The sequence below is a fragment of the Cherax quadricarinatus genome, chromosome 47 (genome assembly GCF_038502225.1).
Source record: "Cherax quadricarinatus isolate ZL_2023a chromosome 47, ASM3850222v1, whole genome shotgun sequence".
Taxonomy (NCBI): Eukaryota; Metazoa; Arthropoda; class Malacostraca; order Decapoda; family Parastacidae; genus Cherax; species Cherax quadricarinatus.
The window spans coordinates 12,409,903-12,427,402 of NC_091338.1; the positions used below are offsets into that span (position 1 = coordinate 12,409,903).

The window sequence follows — 17,500 nt, forward strand, 5'->3', positions numbered from 1 at the left end:
GATGAATGTTGCAGCGAGGAGAAGGCTGGAGGCAGTGGAGATGTCATGTCTGAGAGCAATGTGTGGTGTGAATATAATGCAGAGAATTCGTAGTTTGGAAGTTAGGAGGAGGTGCGGGATTACCAAAACTGTTGTCCAGAGGGCTGAGGAAGGGTTGTTGAGGTGGTTCGGACATGTGGAGAGAATGGAGCGAAACAGAATAACTTCAAGAGTGTATCAGTCTGTAGTGGAAGGAAGGCGGGGTAGGGGTCGGCCTAGGAAAGGTTGGAGGGAGGGGGTAAAGGAGGTTTTGTGTGCGAGGGGCGTGGACTTCCAGCAGGCATGCTTGAGCGTGTTTGATAGGAGTGAATGGAGACAAATGGTTTTTAATACTTGACGTGCTGTTGGAGTGTGAGCAAAGTAACATTTATGAAGGGATTCAGGGAAACCGGCAGGCCGGACTTGAGTCCTGGAGATGGGAAGTACAGTGCCTGCACTCTGAAGGAGGGGTGTTAATGTTGCAGTTTAAAAACTGTAGTGTAAAGCACCCTTCTGGCAAGACAGTGATGGAGTGAATGATGGTGAAAGTTTTTCTTTTTCGGGCCACCCTGCCTTGGTGGGAATCGGCCAGTGTGATATATATATATATATATATATATATATATATATATATATATATATATATATATATATATATATATATATTATACCACCTCACCTCTATAACTGGACATTCATACATTCACATAAGAATACATACATACATACGTTAATTTTAATAACTCTCCACACCCATGTAGCTGCAGGCACACATTGTGTGTGTGTGTGTGTGTGTGTGTGTGTAACATGTTAGTAGTAGATATTAACTGATGTTAAAGTCATTTGAACGTTAAATATTAACAGGTACATAAACTAATGTTATCGTCATGTTAACATGACACATTAACAAGTGTTAACCATTGTTAACGGTTGTTATCTGTTTATTATCTTTCTTTTTTTATTTTACTTCCTTTATCTTTTATTTTGTGTTGTGATGTGTATTTTTATTATTAATGTTACATATATATGCCACTTTACTCCCTTGAATTACCTATTGAATTTTATTTTTGAATCTGATTTATTTTTTAATAGATTTGGTCAGTTATATATATATATATATATATATATATATATATATATATATATATATATATATATATATATATATATATATATATATATATATATATAATTTATATAATTACCATTTTTTGGGAAATTTTAACTAATAATTATTTAACTTTGCTCCGTTTTTTTGTCTTCCTCCTCCTCCTCTTTCCTAATTCCTTTCTTCTTATTTTCCTCCTCAATTCTTCTCTCTTTTTCTTACTCTTCTCCGTTTATCATCCTTATTGCCTTCTTCTTTTCACCCTTCCTTCTATCTCTTTACCTCTTTCTTCTCCTTACTTCTGTCTGTCTTCCCCCACCTCCCTCCCTCCCTTCCTGTGTGCCCCTGGTGGTGCTGCTGGTGGTGCTGCTGGTGGTGCTGCTGGTACTACTGGTGGTGGTACTACTGGTGCCACTACTGGGCACTACTGGTACTACTGGTGGTGGTGCTGGTACTACTGGTGGTGGTACTACTGGTGGCACTGCTGGACACTACTGGTACTACTGGTTGTTGTGGTACTGCTGCTGGTACTACTGGTGGTACTACTGGTGGTGGTGGTGCTGGTACTACTGGTGGCACTCATGGGTACTCTACTGGTACTACTGTTGGTGCTGATACTACTGGTGGTACTACTGGTGGCACTGCTGGGCACTACTGGTACTACTGGTGGCACTACTGGGCACTACTGGTACTACTGGTGGTGGTGGTATTACTGGTGATACTACTGGTGGCACTCATGGGCACTACTGGTACTACTGGTGGTGGTGGTGCTGATACTACTGGTGGCACTGCTGGGTACTACTGGTACTACTGGTGGCACTACTGTGCACTACTGGTACTACTGGTGGTGGTGCTGATACTACTGGTGGCACTACTGGGCACTACTGGTACTACTGGTGGTGGTGCTGATACTACTGGTTGTGGTACTGGTGGCACTGCTGGGCACTACTGGTACTACTGGTGGCACTACTGATACTACTGGTGGCACTACTGGTACTACTGGTGGCACTACTGGTACTACTGGTGGTGGTGGTGCTGGTACTACTGGTGATGGTACTACTGGTGGCACTCATGAACACTACTGGTGGTACTACTGGTACTACTGGTGGTGGTGGTACTACTGGTGGTGGTACTACTGGTGGCACTGCTGGGCACTACTGGTACTACTGGTGGTGGTGGTAACTAAGACAGACAGAAACAGCGCTGATGTACGACGCTGTGAAGTTGTTCGTGCTGGCCATCCAGGCGCTGGATAACTCGACTGACGTTCAGCTGACATCACTAGTGTGTGAGGGCGAAGTCTCCTGGGACCATGGTAACTCACTTATTAACTACATGAAGCTGGTAAGTACTGACTAACCCTACCAGTGAGTCAGTGAGGGTGTGAGTGAGGGTGTGAGTGAGGGTGTGAGTGAGGGTGTGAGTGAGGGTGTGAGTGAGGGTGTGAGTGAGGGTGTGAGTGAGGGTGTGAGTGAGGGTGTGAGTGAGGGTGTGAGTGAGGGTGCAAGTGAGGGTGCAAGTGAGGGTGCAAGTGAGGGTGCAAGTGAGGGTGCAAGTGAGGGTGCAAGTGAGGGTGCAAGTGAGGGTGCAAGTGAGGGTGCAAGTGAGGGTGCAAGTGAGGGTGCAAGTGAGGGTGCAAGTGAGGGTGCAAGTGAGGGTGCAAGTGAGGGTGCAAGTGAGGGTGCAAGTGAGGGTGCAAGTGAGGGTGCAAGTGAGGGTGCAAGTGAGGGTGCAAGTGAGGGTGCAAGTGAGGGTGCAAGTGAGGGTGCAAGTGAGGGTGCAAGTGAGGGTGCAAGTGAGGGTGCAAGTGAGGGTGCAAGTGAGGGTGCAAGTGAGGGTGCAAGTGAGGGTGCAAGTGAGGGTGCAAGTGAGGGTGCAAGTGAGGGTGCAAGTGAGGGTGCAAGTGAGGGTGCAAGTGAGGGTGCAAGTGAGGGTGCAAGTGAGGGTGCAAGTGAGGGTGCAAGTGAGGGTGCAAGTGAGGGTGCAAGTGAGGGTGCAAGTGAGGGTGCAAGTGAGGGTGCAAGTGAGGGTGCAAGTGAGGGTGCAAGTGAGGGTGCGAGTGAGGGTGCGAGTGAGGGTGCGAGTGAGGGTGCGAGTGAGAGTGTGAGTGAGAGTGTGAGTGAGAGTGTGAGTGAGAGTGTGAGTGAGGGAGTGAGAAAGGGTGTGATGAGGGACGGTGTAAGGGAGTAAGAGTGAGGTGAGAGGTATTAATTATTGCTACACAGGTGAGAGGTATTAATTATTGTTACACAGGTGAGAGGTATTAATTATTGCAACACAGGTGAGAGGTATTAGTTATTGCTACACAGGTGAGAGGTATTAGTTATTGTCACAGGTGAGAGGTATTAATTATTGTTACACAGGCGAGAGGTATTAATTATTGCCACACAGGTGAGAGGTATTAATTATTGCCACACAGGTGAGAGGTATTAATTATTGCCACACAGGTGAGAGGTATTAATTATTGCCACACAGCTGAGAGGTATTAATTATTGCCACACAGGTGAGAGGTATTAATTATTGCCACACAGGTGAGAGGTATTAATTATTGCTACACAGGTGAGAGGTATTAATTATTGCCCCACAGGTGAGAGATATTAATTATTGCCACACAGGTGAGAGGTATTAATTATTGCTACACAGGTGAGAGGTATTAATTGTCACACAGGTGAGAGGTATTAATTATTGCCGCACAGGTGAGAGGTATTAATTATTGCTACACAGGTGAGAGGTATTAATTATTGTTACACAGGTGAGAGGTATTAATTATTGCAACACAGGTGAGAGGTATTAATTATTGCTACACAGGTGAGAGGTATTAATTATTGTTACACAGGTGAGAGGTATTAATTATTGCAACACAGGTGAGAGGTATTAATTATTGTCACACAGGTGAGAGGTATTAATTATTGTTACACAGGCGAGAGGTATTAATTGCCACACAGGTGAGAGGTATTAATTATTGCCACACAGGCGAGAGGTATTAATTATTGCCACACAGGTGAGAGGTATTAATTATTGCCACACAGGTGAGAGGTATTAATTATTGCCACACAGGTGAGAGGTATTAATTATTGCCACACAGGTGAGAGGTATTAATTATTGCTACACAGGTGAGAGGTATTAATTATTGCCCCACAGGTGAGAGATATTAATTATTGCCACACAGGTGAGAGGTATTAATTATTGCTACACAGGTGAGAAGTATTAATTGTCACACAGGTGAGAGGTATTAATTATTGCCGCACAGGTGAGAGGTATTAATTATTGCTACACAGGTGAGAGGTATTAATTATTGCCACAGGTGAGAGGTATTAATTATCGCTACACAGGTGAGAGGTATTAATTATTGCCACACAGGTGAGAGGTATTAATTATTGCCGCACAGGTGAGAGGTATTAATTATTGCTACACAGGTGAGAGGTATTAATTATTGCCGCACAGGTGAGAGGTATTAATTATTGCCACACAGGTGAGAGGTATTAATTATTGCTACACAGGTGAGAGGTATTAATTATTGCCACACAGGTGAGAGGTATTAATTATTGCCACACAGGTGAGAGGTATTAATTATTGCCACACAGGTGAGAGGTATTAATTGACACACATTTGAGCGGTATTAGTGTTGTCACACAGGTGAGAGGTATTAGTGTTGTCACACAGGTGAGAGGTATTAGTGTTGTCACACAGGTGAGAGGTATTAGTGTTGTCACACAGGTGAGAGGTATTAGTGTTGTCACACAGGTGAGAGGTATTAGTGTTGTCACACAGGTGAGAGGTATTAGTGTTGTCACACAGGTGAGAGGTATTAGTGTTGTCACACAGGTGTGAGGTATTAGTGTTGTCACACAGGTGTGAGGTATTAGTGTTGTCACACAGGTGAGAGGTATTAGTGTTGTCACACAGGTGAGAGGTATTAGTGTTGTCACACAGGTGAGAGGTATTAGTGTTGTCACACAGGTGAGAGGTATTAGTGTTGTCACACAGGTGAGAGGTATTAGTGTTGTCACACAGGTGAGAGGTATTAGTGTTGCCACAGAGTTGAGAAGTATTAATTATTGTCCCACAGGTGAGAGATATTAATTAGCGTTGCCACACAGGTGAAAGGTAATAATTATTGCCACAGAGGTGAGGTATTAATTAGTGTTGTCACACAGGTGAGAGGTATTAATTAGTGTTGTCACACAGGTGAGAGGTATTAGTGTTGTCACACAGGTGAGAGGTATTAATTAGTGTTGTCACACAGGTGAGAGGTATTAATTAGTGTTGTCACACAGGTGAGAGGTATTAATTAGTGTTGTCACACAGGTGAGAGGTATTAATTAGTGTTGTCACACAGGTGAGAGGTATTAATTAGTGTTGTCACACAGGTGAGAGGTATTAATTAGTGTTGTCACACAGGTGAGAGGTATTAATTAGTGTTGTCACACAGGTGAGAGGTATTAATTAGTGGTGTCACACAGGTGAGGTATTAGTGTTGTCACACAGGTGAGGTATTAGTGTTGTCACACAGGTGAGAGGTATTAATTAGTGTTGTCACACAGGTGAGAGGCATTAATTAGTGTTGTCACACAGGTGAGAGGCATTAATTAGTGTTGTCACACAGGTGAGAGGCATTAATTAGTGTTGTCACACAGGTGAGAGGTATTAATTAGTGTTGTCACACAGGTGAGAGGCATTAATTAGTGTTGTCACACAGGTGAGAGGTATTAATTAGTGTTGTCACACAGGTGAGAGGTATTAATTAGTGTTGTCACACAGGTGAGAGGCATTAATTAGTGTTGTCACACAGGTGAGAGGCATTAATTAGTGTTGTCACACAGGTGAGAGGTATTAGTGTTGTCACACAGGTGAGAGGTATTAGTGTTGTCACACAGGTGAGAGGCATTAATTAGTGTTTTCACACAGGTGAGAGGTATTAATTAGTGTTGTCACACAGGTGAGAGGTATTAGTGTTGTCACACAGGTGAGAGGTATTAATTAGTGTTTTCACACAGGTGAGAGGTATTAATTAGTGTTGTCACACAGGTGAGAGGTATTAGTGTTTTCACACAGGTAAGAGGTATTAGTGTTGTCACACAGGTAAGAGGCATTAATTAGTGTTGCTACACAGGTGAGAGGTATTAATTAGTGTTGCCACACAGGTGAGAGGTATTAATTAGTGTTGCCACACAGGTGAGAGGTATTAGTGTTGTCACACAGGTGAGAGGTATTAGTGTTGTCACACAGGTGAGAGGTATTAGTGTTGTCACACAGGTGAGAGGTATTAGTGTTGTCACACAGGTGAGAGGTATTAGTGTTGTCACACAGGTGAGAGGTATTAGTGTTGTCACACAGGTGAGAGGTATTAGTGTTGCCACAGAGTTGAGAAGTATTAATTATTGTCCCACAGGTGAGAGATATTAATTAGCGTTGCCACACAGGTGAAAGGTAATAATTATTGCCACAGAGGTGAGGTATTAATTAGTGTTGTCATACAGGTGAGAGGTATTAATTAGTGTTGTCACACAGGTGAGAGGTATTAATTAGTGTTGTCACACAGGTGAGAGGTATTAGTGTTGTCACACAGGTGAGAGGTATTAATTAGTGTTGTCACACAGGTGAGAGGTATTTAGTGTTGTCACACAGGTGAGAGGTATTAATTAGTGTTGTCACACAGGTGAGAGGTATTAATTAGTGTTGTAGGTGAGAGGTATTAGTGTTGTTAGGTATTAATTAGTGTTGTCACACAGGTGAGAGGTATTAGTGTTGTCACACAGGTGAGAGGTATTAATTAGTGTTGTCACACAGGTGAGAGGTATTTAGTGTTGTCACACAGGTGAGAGGTATTAATTAGTGTTGTCACACAGGTGAGAGGTATTAATTAGTGGTGTCACACAGGTGAGGTATTAGTGTTGTCACACAGGTGAGGTATTAGTGTTGTCACACAGGTGAGAGGTATTAATTAGTGTTGTCACACAGGTGAGAGGCATTAATTAGTGTTGTCACACAGGTGAGAGGCATTAATTAGTGTTGTCACACAGGTGAGAGGTATTAGTGTTGTCACACAGGTGAGAGGTATTAATTAGTGTTGTCACACAGGTGAGAGGCATTAATTAGTGTTGTCACACAGGTGAGAGGCATTAATTAGTGTTGTCACACAGGTGAGAGGTATTAATTAGTGTTGTCACACAGGTGAGAGGTATTAATTAGTGTTGTCACACAGGTGAGAGGCATTAATTAGTGTTGTCACACAGGTGAGAGGTATTAGTGTTGTCACACAGGTGAGAGGTATTAGTGTTGTCACACAGGTGAGAGGCATTAATTAGTGTTTTCACACAGGTGAGAGGTATTAATTAGTGTTGTCACACAGGTGAGAGGTATTAGTGTTGTCACACAGGTGAGAGGTATTAATTAGTGTTTTCACACAGGTGAGAGGTATTAATTAGTGTTGTCACACAGGTGAGAGGTATTAATTAGTGTTTTCACACAGGTAAGAGGTATTAGTGTTGTCACACAGGTAAGAGGCATTAATTAGTGTTGCTACATAGGTGAGAGGTATTAATTAGTGTTGCCACACAGGTGAGAGGTATTAATTAGTGTTGCCACACAGGTGAGAGGTATTAATTAGTGTTGCCACACAGGTGAGAGGTATTAATTAGTGTTGCCACACAGGTGAGAGGTATTAATTAGTGTTGCCACACAGGTGAGAGGTATTAATTAGTGTTGTCACACAGGTGAGAGGTATTAGTGTTTTCACACAGGTGAGAGGCATTAATTAGTGTTGCTACACAGGTGAGAGGCATTAATTAGTGTTGCCACACAGGTGCAGCTACAGGGACTGACTGGTCACATAGAGTTCGATGCTCTGGGCTTCAGGACTGACTTCACTCTGGACATCGTTGAGCTGGGCATGGAGAACCTCACCAAGGTAGGTGTTCCCTCCTTCACTTATTCCTGGACTCTACTATTTCCTTCTCGCCCTCTCATACTTCCTTAATCTCCCTCTGTCTTATTCCTTCCCTACTTCTCTCTCTCTCTCTCTCTCTCTCTCTCTCTCTCTCTCTCTCTCTCTCTCTCTCTCTCTCTCTCTCTCTCTCTCTCTCTCACTCCTTTGCTTCCTCCTCCTCCTCGACTCGGAGTTGTGGTTGTGGTTGCTGGGATTAACCGCCTAGTTCAGTGGTGGGAAGAATGTGCTTGTTACTGTCCTGTAAATCCACCTCAAGGGTACTACGTCAATTCCTACAAATCCACCTCAAGGGTACTACATCAGTACCTATAAATCCATCTTAAGGGTACTACGTCAGTTCCTATAAATCCACCTCAAGGGTACTACATCAGTACCTATAAATCCACCTCAAGGGTACTACGTCAGTACCTATAAATGCACTACAAGGGGACTACATCAGTACGTGTAAATCCACCTCAAGGGGACTACATCAGTACCTGTAAATCCACCTCATTGGGATTACATAAGTACCTGTAAATCCACCTCAAAGGGACTACATCAGTACTTGTAAATCCACCTCAAGGGTACTACATCAGTACCTGTAAATCCAGAGAAAATCACTTAGTGTGTGGTTCTCGGCTTTATAATTCACACAGATCATCTGATTAGTGATTTTTGATCAGCTGAAGTCTGTGCTCTTATTGCTCTCACTTCAAATCATCAGTTTTGATGAGTTCATTCTTGTGGGGAGGATATTATGAGTGTTGTGCACCAGGCTGGTTGTTTTATCTGGGGCGCTAGACTTCGGCAGGGTATAACAGGCACAAACGGGATTGATAGACATTGTTATGGAATAATAGGCATTGGCAAGGAACGATACAGTAGGAGGACCCGACGAGGAATACATGACTCTCTCCGAGTCATCATGATAAAACTCTGTATTCTCTCTCGTCTCTTCCTTTACTTCTGTTCCTCCTTCTTGATGTAGTTACCCCTTCACTTGGTTCCTCAGTGGTACATTCTTCTCAGTGGCCTGTATGAATGTTGACACTGAATCAGACATACACGTGAATGTTGTAGCCAGGAGTACATAGCTTCCCCAGGCAGGGAAGAGATGCCTGGGCAAGTCTAACACATACGGCACAGGATTATGTACACAGGAAGGTGTGTATGTCCCTCATCATATAGACACAATTTACCTTAATTCCTGTATTATGAGCAGCATTTTCCTTGACTGGTGGTGTACATGTTGCAGTTAACCTTGTTGAAATTGGTATAAAATACCGACAATTTGATAATGAAGACACATGTGTAACAGTTGAGTATCTTTATTGGTAGAAGGTTTCGCCTACAAAGTACACTTCTTCAGTCAAATACAGAGGCAGCAGGTGTAGTAGTGAAACGAAGATGATGTAATCAGTCCATCATTCTTAGAGAAATAGTATGTGAGGTAGTCAGTCCCTCAGCCTGGAGAAGAGTTCAGCTCCATGGTCTAGAACGATATCGTTCCAGTAGTGGTAAGTCAGTAAGTGACCGTTAGTAAGTACGGTTGAGTATTAGTCACTGAGGATTGACACGTATGATGTCATAAACAAGTCTGCACATGTCTAGAGCACCTTCGCTTCCTCTTGCTTCAGGGCAGCAGGCAGGTCAAAAATAAAACGGAACCGGTGGGGATTAAACCCATGTCAAGTGAGTCCTAAAATTCTCAGTTCAGTGCTGAACAAGGGTAGGTCAAGGGGCTGGCCGACTCGTACATAATAACAGTAATAATAATAATAATAATAATAATAATTATATATCAATATTTCTACAAGTACAGGTACAAGGTATACAGGACTAGCTGACATCAATGACATACTACTATATAGAAAGCCGCTTGTTATGCAGCGCATTTCGGGCAAATTAGGCCAGTTTTGTCCCGGGATGCGACCCACACCAGTCGACTAACACCCAGGTACTCATTTTTTATTGATGGGTGAACATAGACAACAGGTGTAAGGAAACACGCCCAATGTTTCAACCCTTGCCGGGAATCGAACCCGGACCCTCGTGGAGAAACTCTTCCTGTAATAAATGTCCTGAACTGTATACAAGTGTCTTTCCCACTTCTTGTCAGTATCACTATACCATTTATCAGCTGTCAATACACTCAAGCAGTGCCGCTGTGCATTTTTGTGTCTAAGGAGGAAAGGGTCATGGTAAATTTACATAGCAGCTGTGCTGGAGTTACTGAGGGCTGTTATGTACGAGTCTGCCAGCTGTTTGAATACTGCTATTGGTTATTATTTATCAAACTGTTTTACCCAGCATATTATCTCATTTGATGATCTTGTTAAATTTGTTGAACATACACTCATAGTTGAATGTGTTTTGATTATGATCAGTGGGTACACATGTCTGAACTTCTGTCAGGTTGTCAGAGTTTGTCTTCCACAATGTAACACTCCATACCACGTCTTCATTTGTGAATACAAAGTCTAGAGTATTTTTGTAATTTGGTCAGTTCTGATATGTGGTGGCATAAGACAAATTGATTGTAACCTTAGTAGTTCAGTTGAGTGAGACTGTTGATCATGCAAACTAGTTCCTGAGATTCTCTTTGCTATTACAGTCTGATACATTTTTCCACTTCAGGTGTCTTAAAGTGAAGTCTCCAAGCAATAGTATGCTTGCGGCTGGGTTTGATAGATCAAGACGGTACTCAATTTTCGATAGTTGATTTTCAATTTTAATCACTATAGCTTCGACTGCTTAAATAAATAAATAACAAAAAGGCACAATACCGTGACTGGAACGATACACAAATAACCCGCACATAAAAGACAGAAGCTTACGACGACGTTTCGGTCCGACTTGGACCATTGACAAAGTCACAGTGTGACTTTGTCAATGGACCAAGACGGACCGAAACGTCGTCGTAAGCTTCTGTCTTTTATGTGCGGGTTATTTGTGTATTCGACTGCTTCATTCCTTGTGTCAAATAACTCAGTGTACACGAGCGACTCTTCAAAGTACTTACACCAACCCTCCCTTGTCTTCAGTGTTTTTTCCCGTTTTATTCCAGGGATCTATATTTCGTTGTCAAAGTAGCCTTTTACGTGAGTCTGAGTAAAGTCTGCAAACACTGCTTCTCACTCGGCGAGGAGGCCCTGGATGAACGGTATTTTATTGTTGTTACTCAATTTAAGACCCTGAATGTTGTGTGTGTCGCTGTGCTGGGGACTTTTTGGTTGAATTTAATATCTGTGACTGGTGAGGCCTCCACTGGCTTTGTTTCCAGTCCACGATGATTCTTAGGTGGTGACAAAGTCCATTTCTTGCTGATCTTTTCTCTGCCCTGGCATTAAAAAACATTACTGCCTGTACTGTTGCAAGGTCCATGTGCGGTTAAACATCATGTTGCCTTATATGTCTTGTTCCCTACATATGGAGTACCAGGCAGTTTGCATCTACGACGCATTCTCTCTCATTTATCGAATCATTATATATTTTAAAGTGAAAGTATGTGTACGTCTTGGAATAATATACTACTACATTCAAGAGAGCATGACATTCCCTTGTAGTTGTATTGACTCATCGACTCATTGATTTTTCTGATGGCCTTGTTTTACTGTGTCTGGGTTGGGGATCATTTCGTTCAGTGATTGCAACTGACGTATGATGCTATTGAATCTTTAATGGAATCTGTGGTTGAATCAGTACTTGGGCTGGAGACTGTAAGAATAACCTCACGCTCTTCTTCTTGCAGTTATTGCATATTTCTCCATATCTAATACTTCCTTCTCTTCACTCTTTACCTCCCTCATCCATCCCTTTCCTAGTCTATTAACTGAATAAAACATGAAATAAGGTCAACATAGGTCAGTGGTGGGTCATGGTAGAGCCTAACTCCCGCTCCCTCTGCCACCCTCAGAGTAACCACGTCAACACAGTAAGCAATACCCTTATTTTTCTTTTCAAACTTTGTTAACTTTTTCTTGCCTGATTTTTTTTCGTGTAGTGGGGTGTTCATAGTCAGTGGAAGTTAGGTACCATGGGGCTTTGCTGTGTGTGGTGATGGTAGTTACGCGATGAGTGGATTGTGGTAGTTCGTGGCTTGTTGGCTTGTGCTGAGACGGAACGGTAGTGAGGGGGAAGTGGAGGGTAGTTGGCACTAAGGTGGTAGTTTGATTTGTAATGGTAGCTGGTTTAGTGGTTGTTGTACTTATTAGTAGTTATGGGGTACTAGTGGTAGTTATGTGGTGCTAGTAGTTATGTAGTACTCGTAGTGTTATGTGGTGCTAGTGGTAGATATGTGATACTACTAGTGGTAGTTCTAATGGTACATAATGGTAATTATGCGGTACTAGTGATAATGTGGTACTAGTGGTTGATATGTGATACAGCTAGTGGGTGTTATTGGTACTTAGTGGTAGTTATGTAGTATCAGTGGTAAAGTGATAGATGTAGAAGCTAGTAATTTGAGTGTAAATAAAGGTAGTTAGGCATTATGTTGTTTTATTCAAGTAATGATAGTTACATACGAGGTAGTAATACAGTATTTTCTAATTGGTAGTTAAGTAGTAATTGGTAGTTTGGTAGGTTTGTGAGTTTTGTGCTTTTCTTCATATTATGTAAGTAATGTAATGTGCATGTAACACACACACACACACACACACACACACACACACACATACATACATACACACATACACACACATACACACGCGCGCGCGCACACACACATTGTGATTCGACCCCTGCAACCACAAATAGGTGAGTTCAAACACACACACAAACAAACAAACAACTAGGTGAGTACAGCTCTTGGAGAAAGGAGAGAGTAGACCTAGTAACGACCAGCGAGGAGGCAGGGCCAAGAGCTACGACTCGATCCCTGCAACCACAAATAGGTGAGTACAAATAGGTGAGTACACACACACACACACACACACACACACACACACACACACACACACACACACACACACACACACACACACACAGGGGCCAGGAGCTATGACTCGGCCCCTACAACCACAATTAGGTGAGTACACACGCTAGATATAACTGTGACAAGTATATGTATTGATGTCAGGCTTTCAGCTGTTCCTACCATGATGTTGAATGCTCTGACTTGTGCCTCAAAGCAGCCTTATACTTAACCTCTACTACTGTGGTGCGTGATAACCTCCTCCTCCTCAGTCTCTCGCTACTCTCCAGGAGAAAACTGAAATTCGCTCTCTTCCTCCACTCTTTAGCTGTGTCACCTGAGCGGCTAGGTTAGTGTGCATCCGCAGCTCATCCTGAGTGTTAGTGCAAAGCAGCAACATTACAGAGTCAGACGCTGCTGGGCATTGTTACATCACTGAGAAGAAATATTAATCATTTTGTATTTTATAAATACTTCATATAAATGTTTACACAGTAAAGTAAGGAATACAATCTCAACAAATGGATTTCTTATTACCACTAAAATAAAAAAAATCATTGGTCATAACTGGGCTGCAATCTCTACAAAGACAGTTTGTTGATCTAATCATTGCAAATGTGGATACAACCTCGAGATTTCAAATATATTATCATTAACAATGAGATGTTTTTGTCATATCCTGTAAGATTTGTATAGAGGTGTCTCTAAAAGGTTGGTCGTTTAGACATAATGTTCCAGTGTATGGCCCTGTCTGTCCACACACTTTACATTTAATGTTTTTAACATCTCCATACAAACTGTACTGCCAGAGATGCTTATTGCCTAGTCTTAGTTTAGTTTAGTAGTAACAACATCTTGCAGTCATTCACCCCCTTCCTGCCCGGCCCTTACAGCCTGGCGCAGAGGAAGATAGTATTTCATGAAGTTCTGTGGGTCATTCAGTGCAAGGAGCGGTGGAAGTTCAGTCTTTCTTCCACCATGGGTCGGACGAGGAGGAAAAGGCATACATTCACCACAGGTGTTTAGCGGTGAAGAACAAAAAGGCACAATACCATGACTGGAACAATACAAAAATAACTCACACATAGGAGAGACAAGCTGATCACAACGTTTCGGTCCGACTTGGGCCATTTACAAGTTACACTTATAAATGGTCCAAGTCGTGCCGAAACGTCGTGATCAGCTTCTCTCTCTCCTATGTGCTGGCTATTTGTGCGGTGTAGTGTTTAGCAGTGTTGACAAGTATTGACTGGTGTTGTGTGTGACAGGTGGGCACCTGGAACAGGAAGACTGGCGCCAACTACACACGCACCTACCAGGACACCTTCAAGAGGATTGTTGATGGTCTCCAGAACAAGACTCTCATTGTCTCCTTCGCTTACGTGAGTTATTCTCTCACTTGCCTTTTGCTCTCTCCATCATTCTTCTCACATTTATTTTTCTTTCCTTCACTTCCGTTGCATTGCCGTCCTCTCTCCTATACATTTCTCCGCCCTGCCTTCTGCTTGCTTGCAATAATTTTCATCTTCATTCGTTCATTTTGCTATGCGTGAGTTATCCCATTATATTGTTGTTTTTCTCCTAGGTTATTTATTATTTTAATTGCTCTTTTGTTTTATAAGATAATTCTTTGTTTTGATCCCCTTAGTTTGTTTTTTTAAGATGGTTGTCTTGGCTTCGATCCCCCTCCTTTTGTTTCATATGATGGTTGTCTTTACTTTGATATCATTCTTTTGTTTTTTAAGATGGTTATCTTTGCTTCGATCCCCCTCCTTTTGTTTCTTAAGGTGGTTGTCTTTGCTTTGATCCCCTTCTTTTGTTTCTTAAGACAGCTGTCCTTGCTTTGATCCCCTTCTTTTGTTTCTTAAGATAGTTGTCCTTGCTTTGATCCCCTTCTTTTGTTTCTTAAGATAGTTGTCCTTGCTTTGATCCCCTTCTTTTGTTTCCTAAGATAGTTGTCCTTGCTTTGATCCCCTTCTTGCAAATTCTTTTCGTATTTACTGTTACTCACTTTTATTATTGCATTTTTTCAATTATTAGTTGTTTATTATGAATGTATAAAGAGGTAAGAACTGAGAGCGTGAACTTCTGCCATAACAGAGGTGAGCGAGCACAGTGTTCTTGTGCTCTTGTGACACGGATATTAAGTGAATTGTAACACAGAACTTGCAATGCATCTAAACATAACATATTACACAAGTGTCTCTTGGGTGTCTGGTAACGTTAGCGACATATGAGCAAAGGTGATCCGGCACATGATAAGAAAAAATAAGTGAAAGTTTTGTCAGCCTCCAGTAGACTCGTTGTAAGTTTTCGGTTAGGATTTTTTTTTTTTATGCTTTGAGTGCCAGGGGTAGCGTCCTCTCCTTCCGTCCAGTGGGTAGGAAGTTCGTGGCCATGTGCCAGGGGTAGCGTCCTCTCCTTCCGTCCAGTGGGTAGGAAGTTCGTGGCCATGTGCCAGGGGTAGCGTCCTCTCCTTCCGTCCAGTGGGTAAGAAGTTCGTGGTCATGCATTTCTTCCATCTTCATATAATTCTACCTGAGCTAACACACAAACTGGAAATAGTAATAATGTTGGTAAAATTACCAACATTATGTTAGGTAAAAGGAGACAAGTGCAGCTAATGCGACATTTTATTGTGGCAACTAACGCTACATATTTTTGTGGCCACATTAATGGTCGCAGTAGTCGCACTTGTGTCCTAACAAACTGGAAATAAAAGCTGGGCGATGTTTATGTTCATCCTGGACTATTATCAACAACTATTATATTCATGGGGAAGCGCTGAAGAACCATCAATTTGTTAGTCCAGAACGAACAGAACTGTTATCCTGTTTTTTTTTTATAAATTGTGGATTAGTTGTTAATTGTTGCACCCATTAGATTGAACTTTACATACTTGCTGTTACGTCTTGTCAGAACGACCCGTACATCATGCTGAAGGAGAGCTCTAAGCAGCTGACCGGTAACGACCGCTTCGAGGGCTTCTGCATCGACCTGCTCAACGAGATTGCCAGCATACTCAAATTCAACTACACTCTGGTGTCGGTACCAGATAACAGCTATGGCAGCAAGGATAAAGTCTCTGGCGAGTGGAACGGCATGATCAAGGAGCTGCTGGAACAGGTGGGTCTCTGGAAGAGGAGAGGAGAGTGGGAAGGAAGAAGGTACAACACTAGACAGAGACTAAACTTGCAAGTCTGTTATACTGCTACATTGAAACTAAGGTAATCTGCAACACGAAGGTATTACCAAAATTTGTTAACCATAATTTAATACATCCGCATTGTGCAGCCACCCTGGGATACACGACATTCTTACAAGGTTAGAGCAATAACTGTGTTTGTCTAACACACTCATTATCAAACTCTAACTCAACCCATTGACCAAATTATAGCAAATATAGATCAGGTTAATTACCTTCACTAGAGCCACAGGTTAATTACCTTCACTAGAGCCACAGGTTAATTACCTTCACTAGAGCCACAGGTTAATTACCTTCACTAGAGCCACAGGTTAATTACCTTCACTAGGGCCACAGGTTAATTACCTTCACTAGGGCCACAGGTTAATTACCTTCACTAGGGCCACAGGTTACTTACCTTCACTAGGGCCACAGGTTACTTACCTTCACTAGGGCCACAGGTTAATTACCTTCACTAGGGCCACAGGTTACTTACCTTCACTAGGGCCACAGGTTACTTACCTTCACTAGGGCCACAGGTTAATTACCTTCACTAGGGCCACAGGTTACTTACCTTCACTAGGGCCACAGGTTACTTACCTTCACTAGGGCCACAGGTTAATTACCTTCACTAGGGCCACAGGTTAATTACCTTCACTAGGGCCACAGGTTAATTACCTTCACTAGGGCCACAGGTTAATTACCTTCACTAGGGCCACAGGTTAATTACCTTCACTAGGGCCACAGGTTAATTACCTTCACTAGGGCCACAGGTTAATTACCTTCACTAGGGCCACAGGTTAATTACCTTCACTAGGGCCACAGGTTAATTACCTTCACTAGGGCCACAGGTTACTTACCTTCACTAGGGCCACAGGTTAATTACCTTCACTAGGGCCACAGGTTACTTACCTTCACTAGGGCCACAGGTTAATTACCTTCACTAGGGCCACAGGTTAATTACCTTCACTAGGGCCACAGGTTAATTACCTTCACTAGGGCCACAGGTTAATTACCTTCACTAGGGCCACAGGTTACTTACCTTCACTAGGGCCACAGGTTAATTACCTTCACTAGGGCCACAGGTTAATTACCTTCACTAGGGCCACAGGTTAATTACCTTCACTAGGGCCACAGGTTACTTACCTTCACTAGGGCCACAGGTTAATTACCTTCACTAGGGCCACAGGTTACTTACCTTCACTAGGGCCACAGGTTAATTACCTTCACTAGGGCCACAGGTTAATTACCTTCACTAGGGCCACAGGTTAATTACCTTCACTAGGGCCACAGGTTACTTACCTTCACTAGGGCCACAGGTTACTTACCTTCACTAGGGCCACAGGT

At 42.6% G+C, this 17,500-nt stretch overlaps 1 protein-coding gene across 6 annotated transcripts in view; it reads left to right on the forward strand.

Annotated features, from left to right (window-relative positions):
- The window catches only part of LOC128696505 (glutamate receptor ionotropic, kainate 2-like), a 520,103-nt gene that overhangs the window by 455,194 nt on the left and 47,409 nt on the right, over positions 1 to 17,500 (forward strand). For all 6 annotated transcript variants that reach the window (XM_070094680.1, XM_070094682.1, XM_070094681.1 and 3 more), the window contains 4 exons: positions 2,318 to 2,470; positions 7,932 to 8,036; positions 14,238 to 14,351; positions 15,889 to 16,095. In XM_070094680.1, the coding sequence (XP_069950781.1) occupies positions 2,318 to 2,470; positions 7,932 to 8,036; positions 14,238 to 14,351; positions 15,889 to 16,095 (579 nt within the window). The remainder of the gene's footprint in view (positions 1 to 2,317; positions 2,471 to 7,931; positions 8,037 to 14,237; positions 14,352 to 15,888; positions 16,096 to 17,500) is intronic.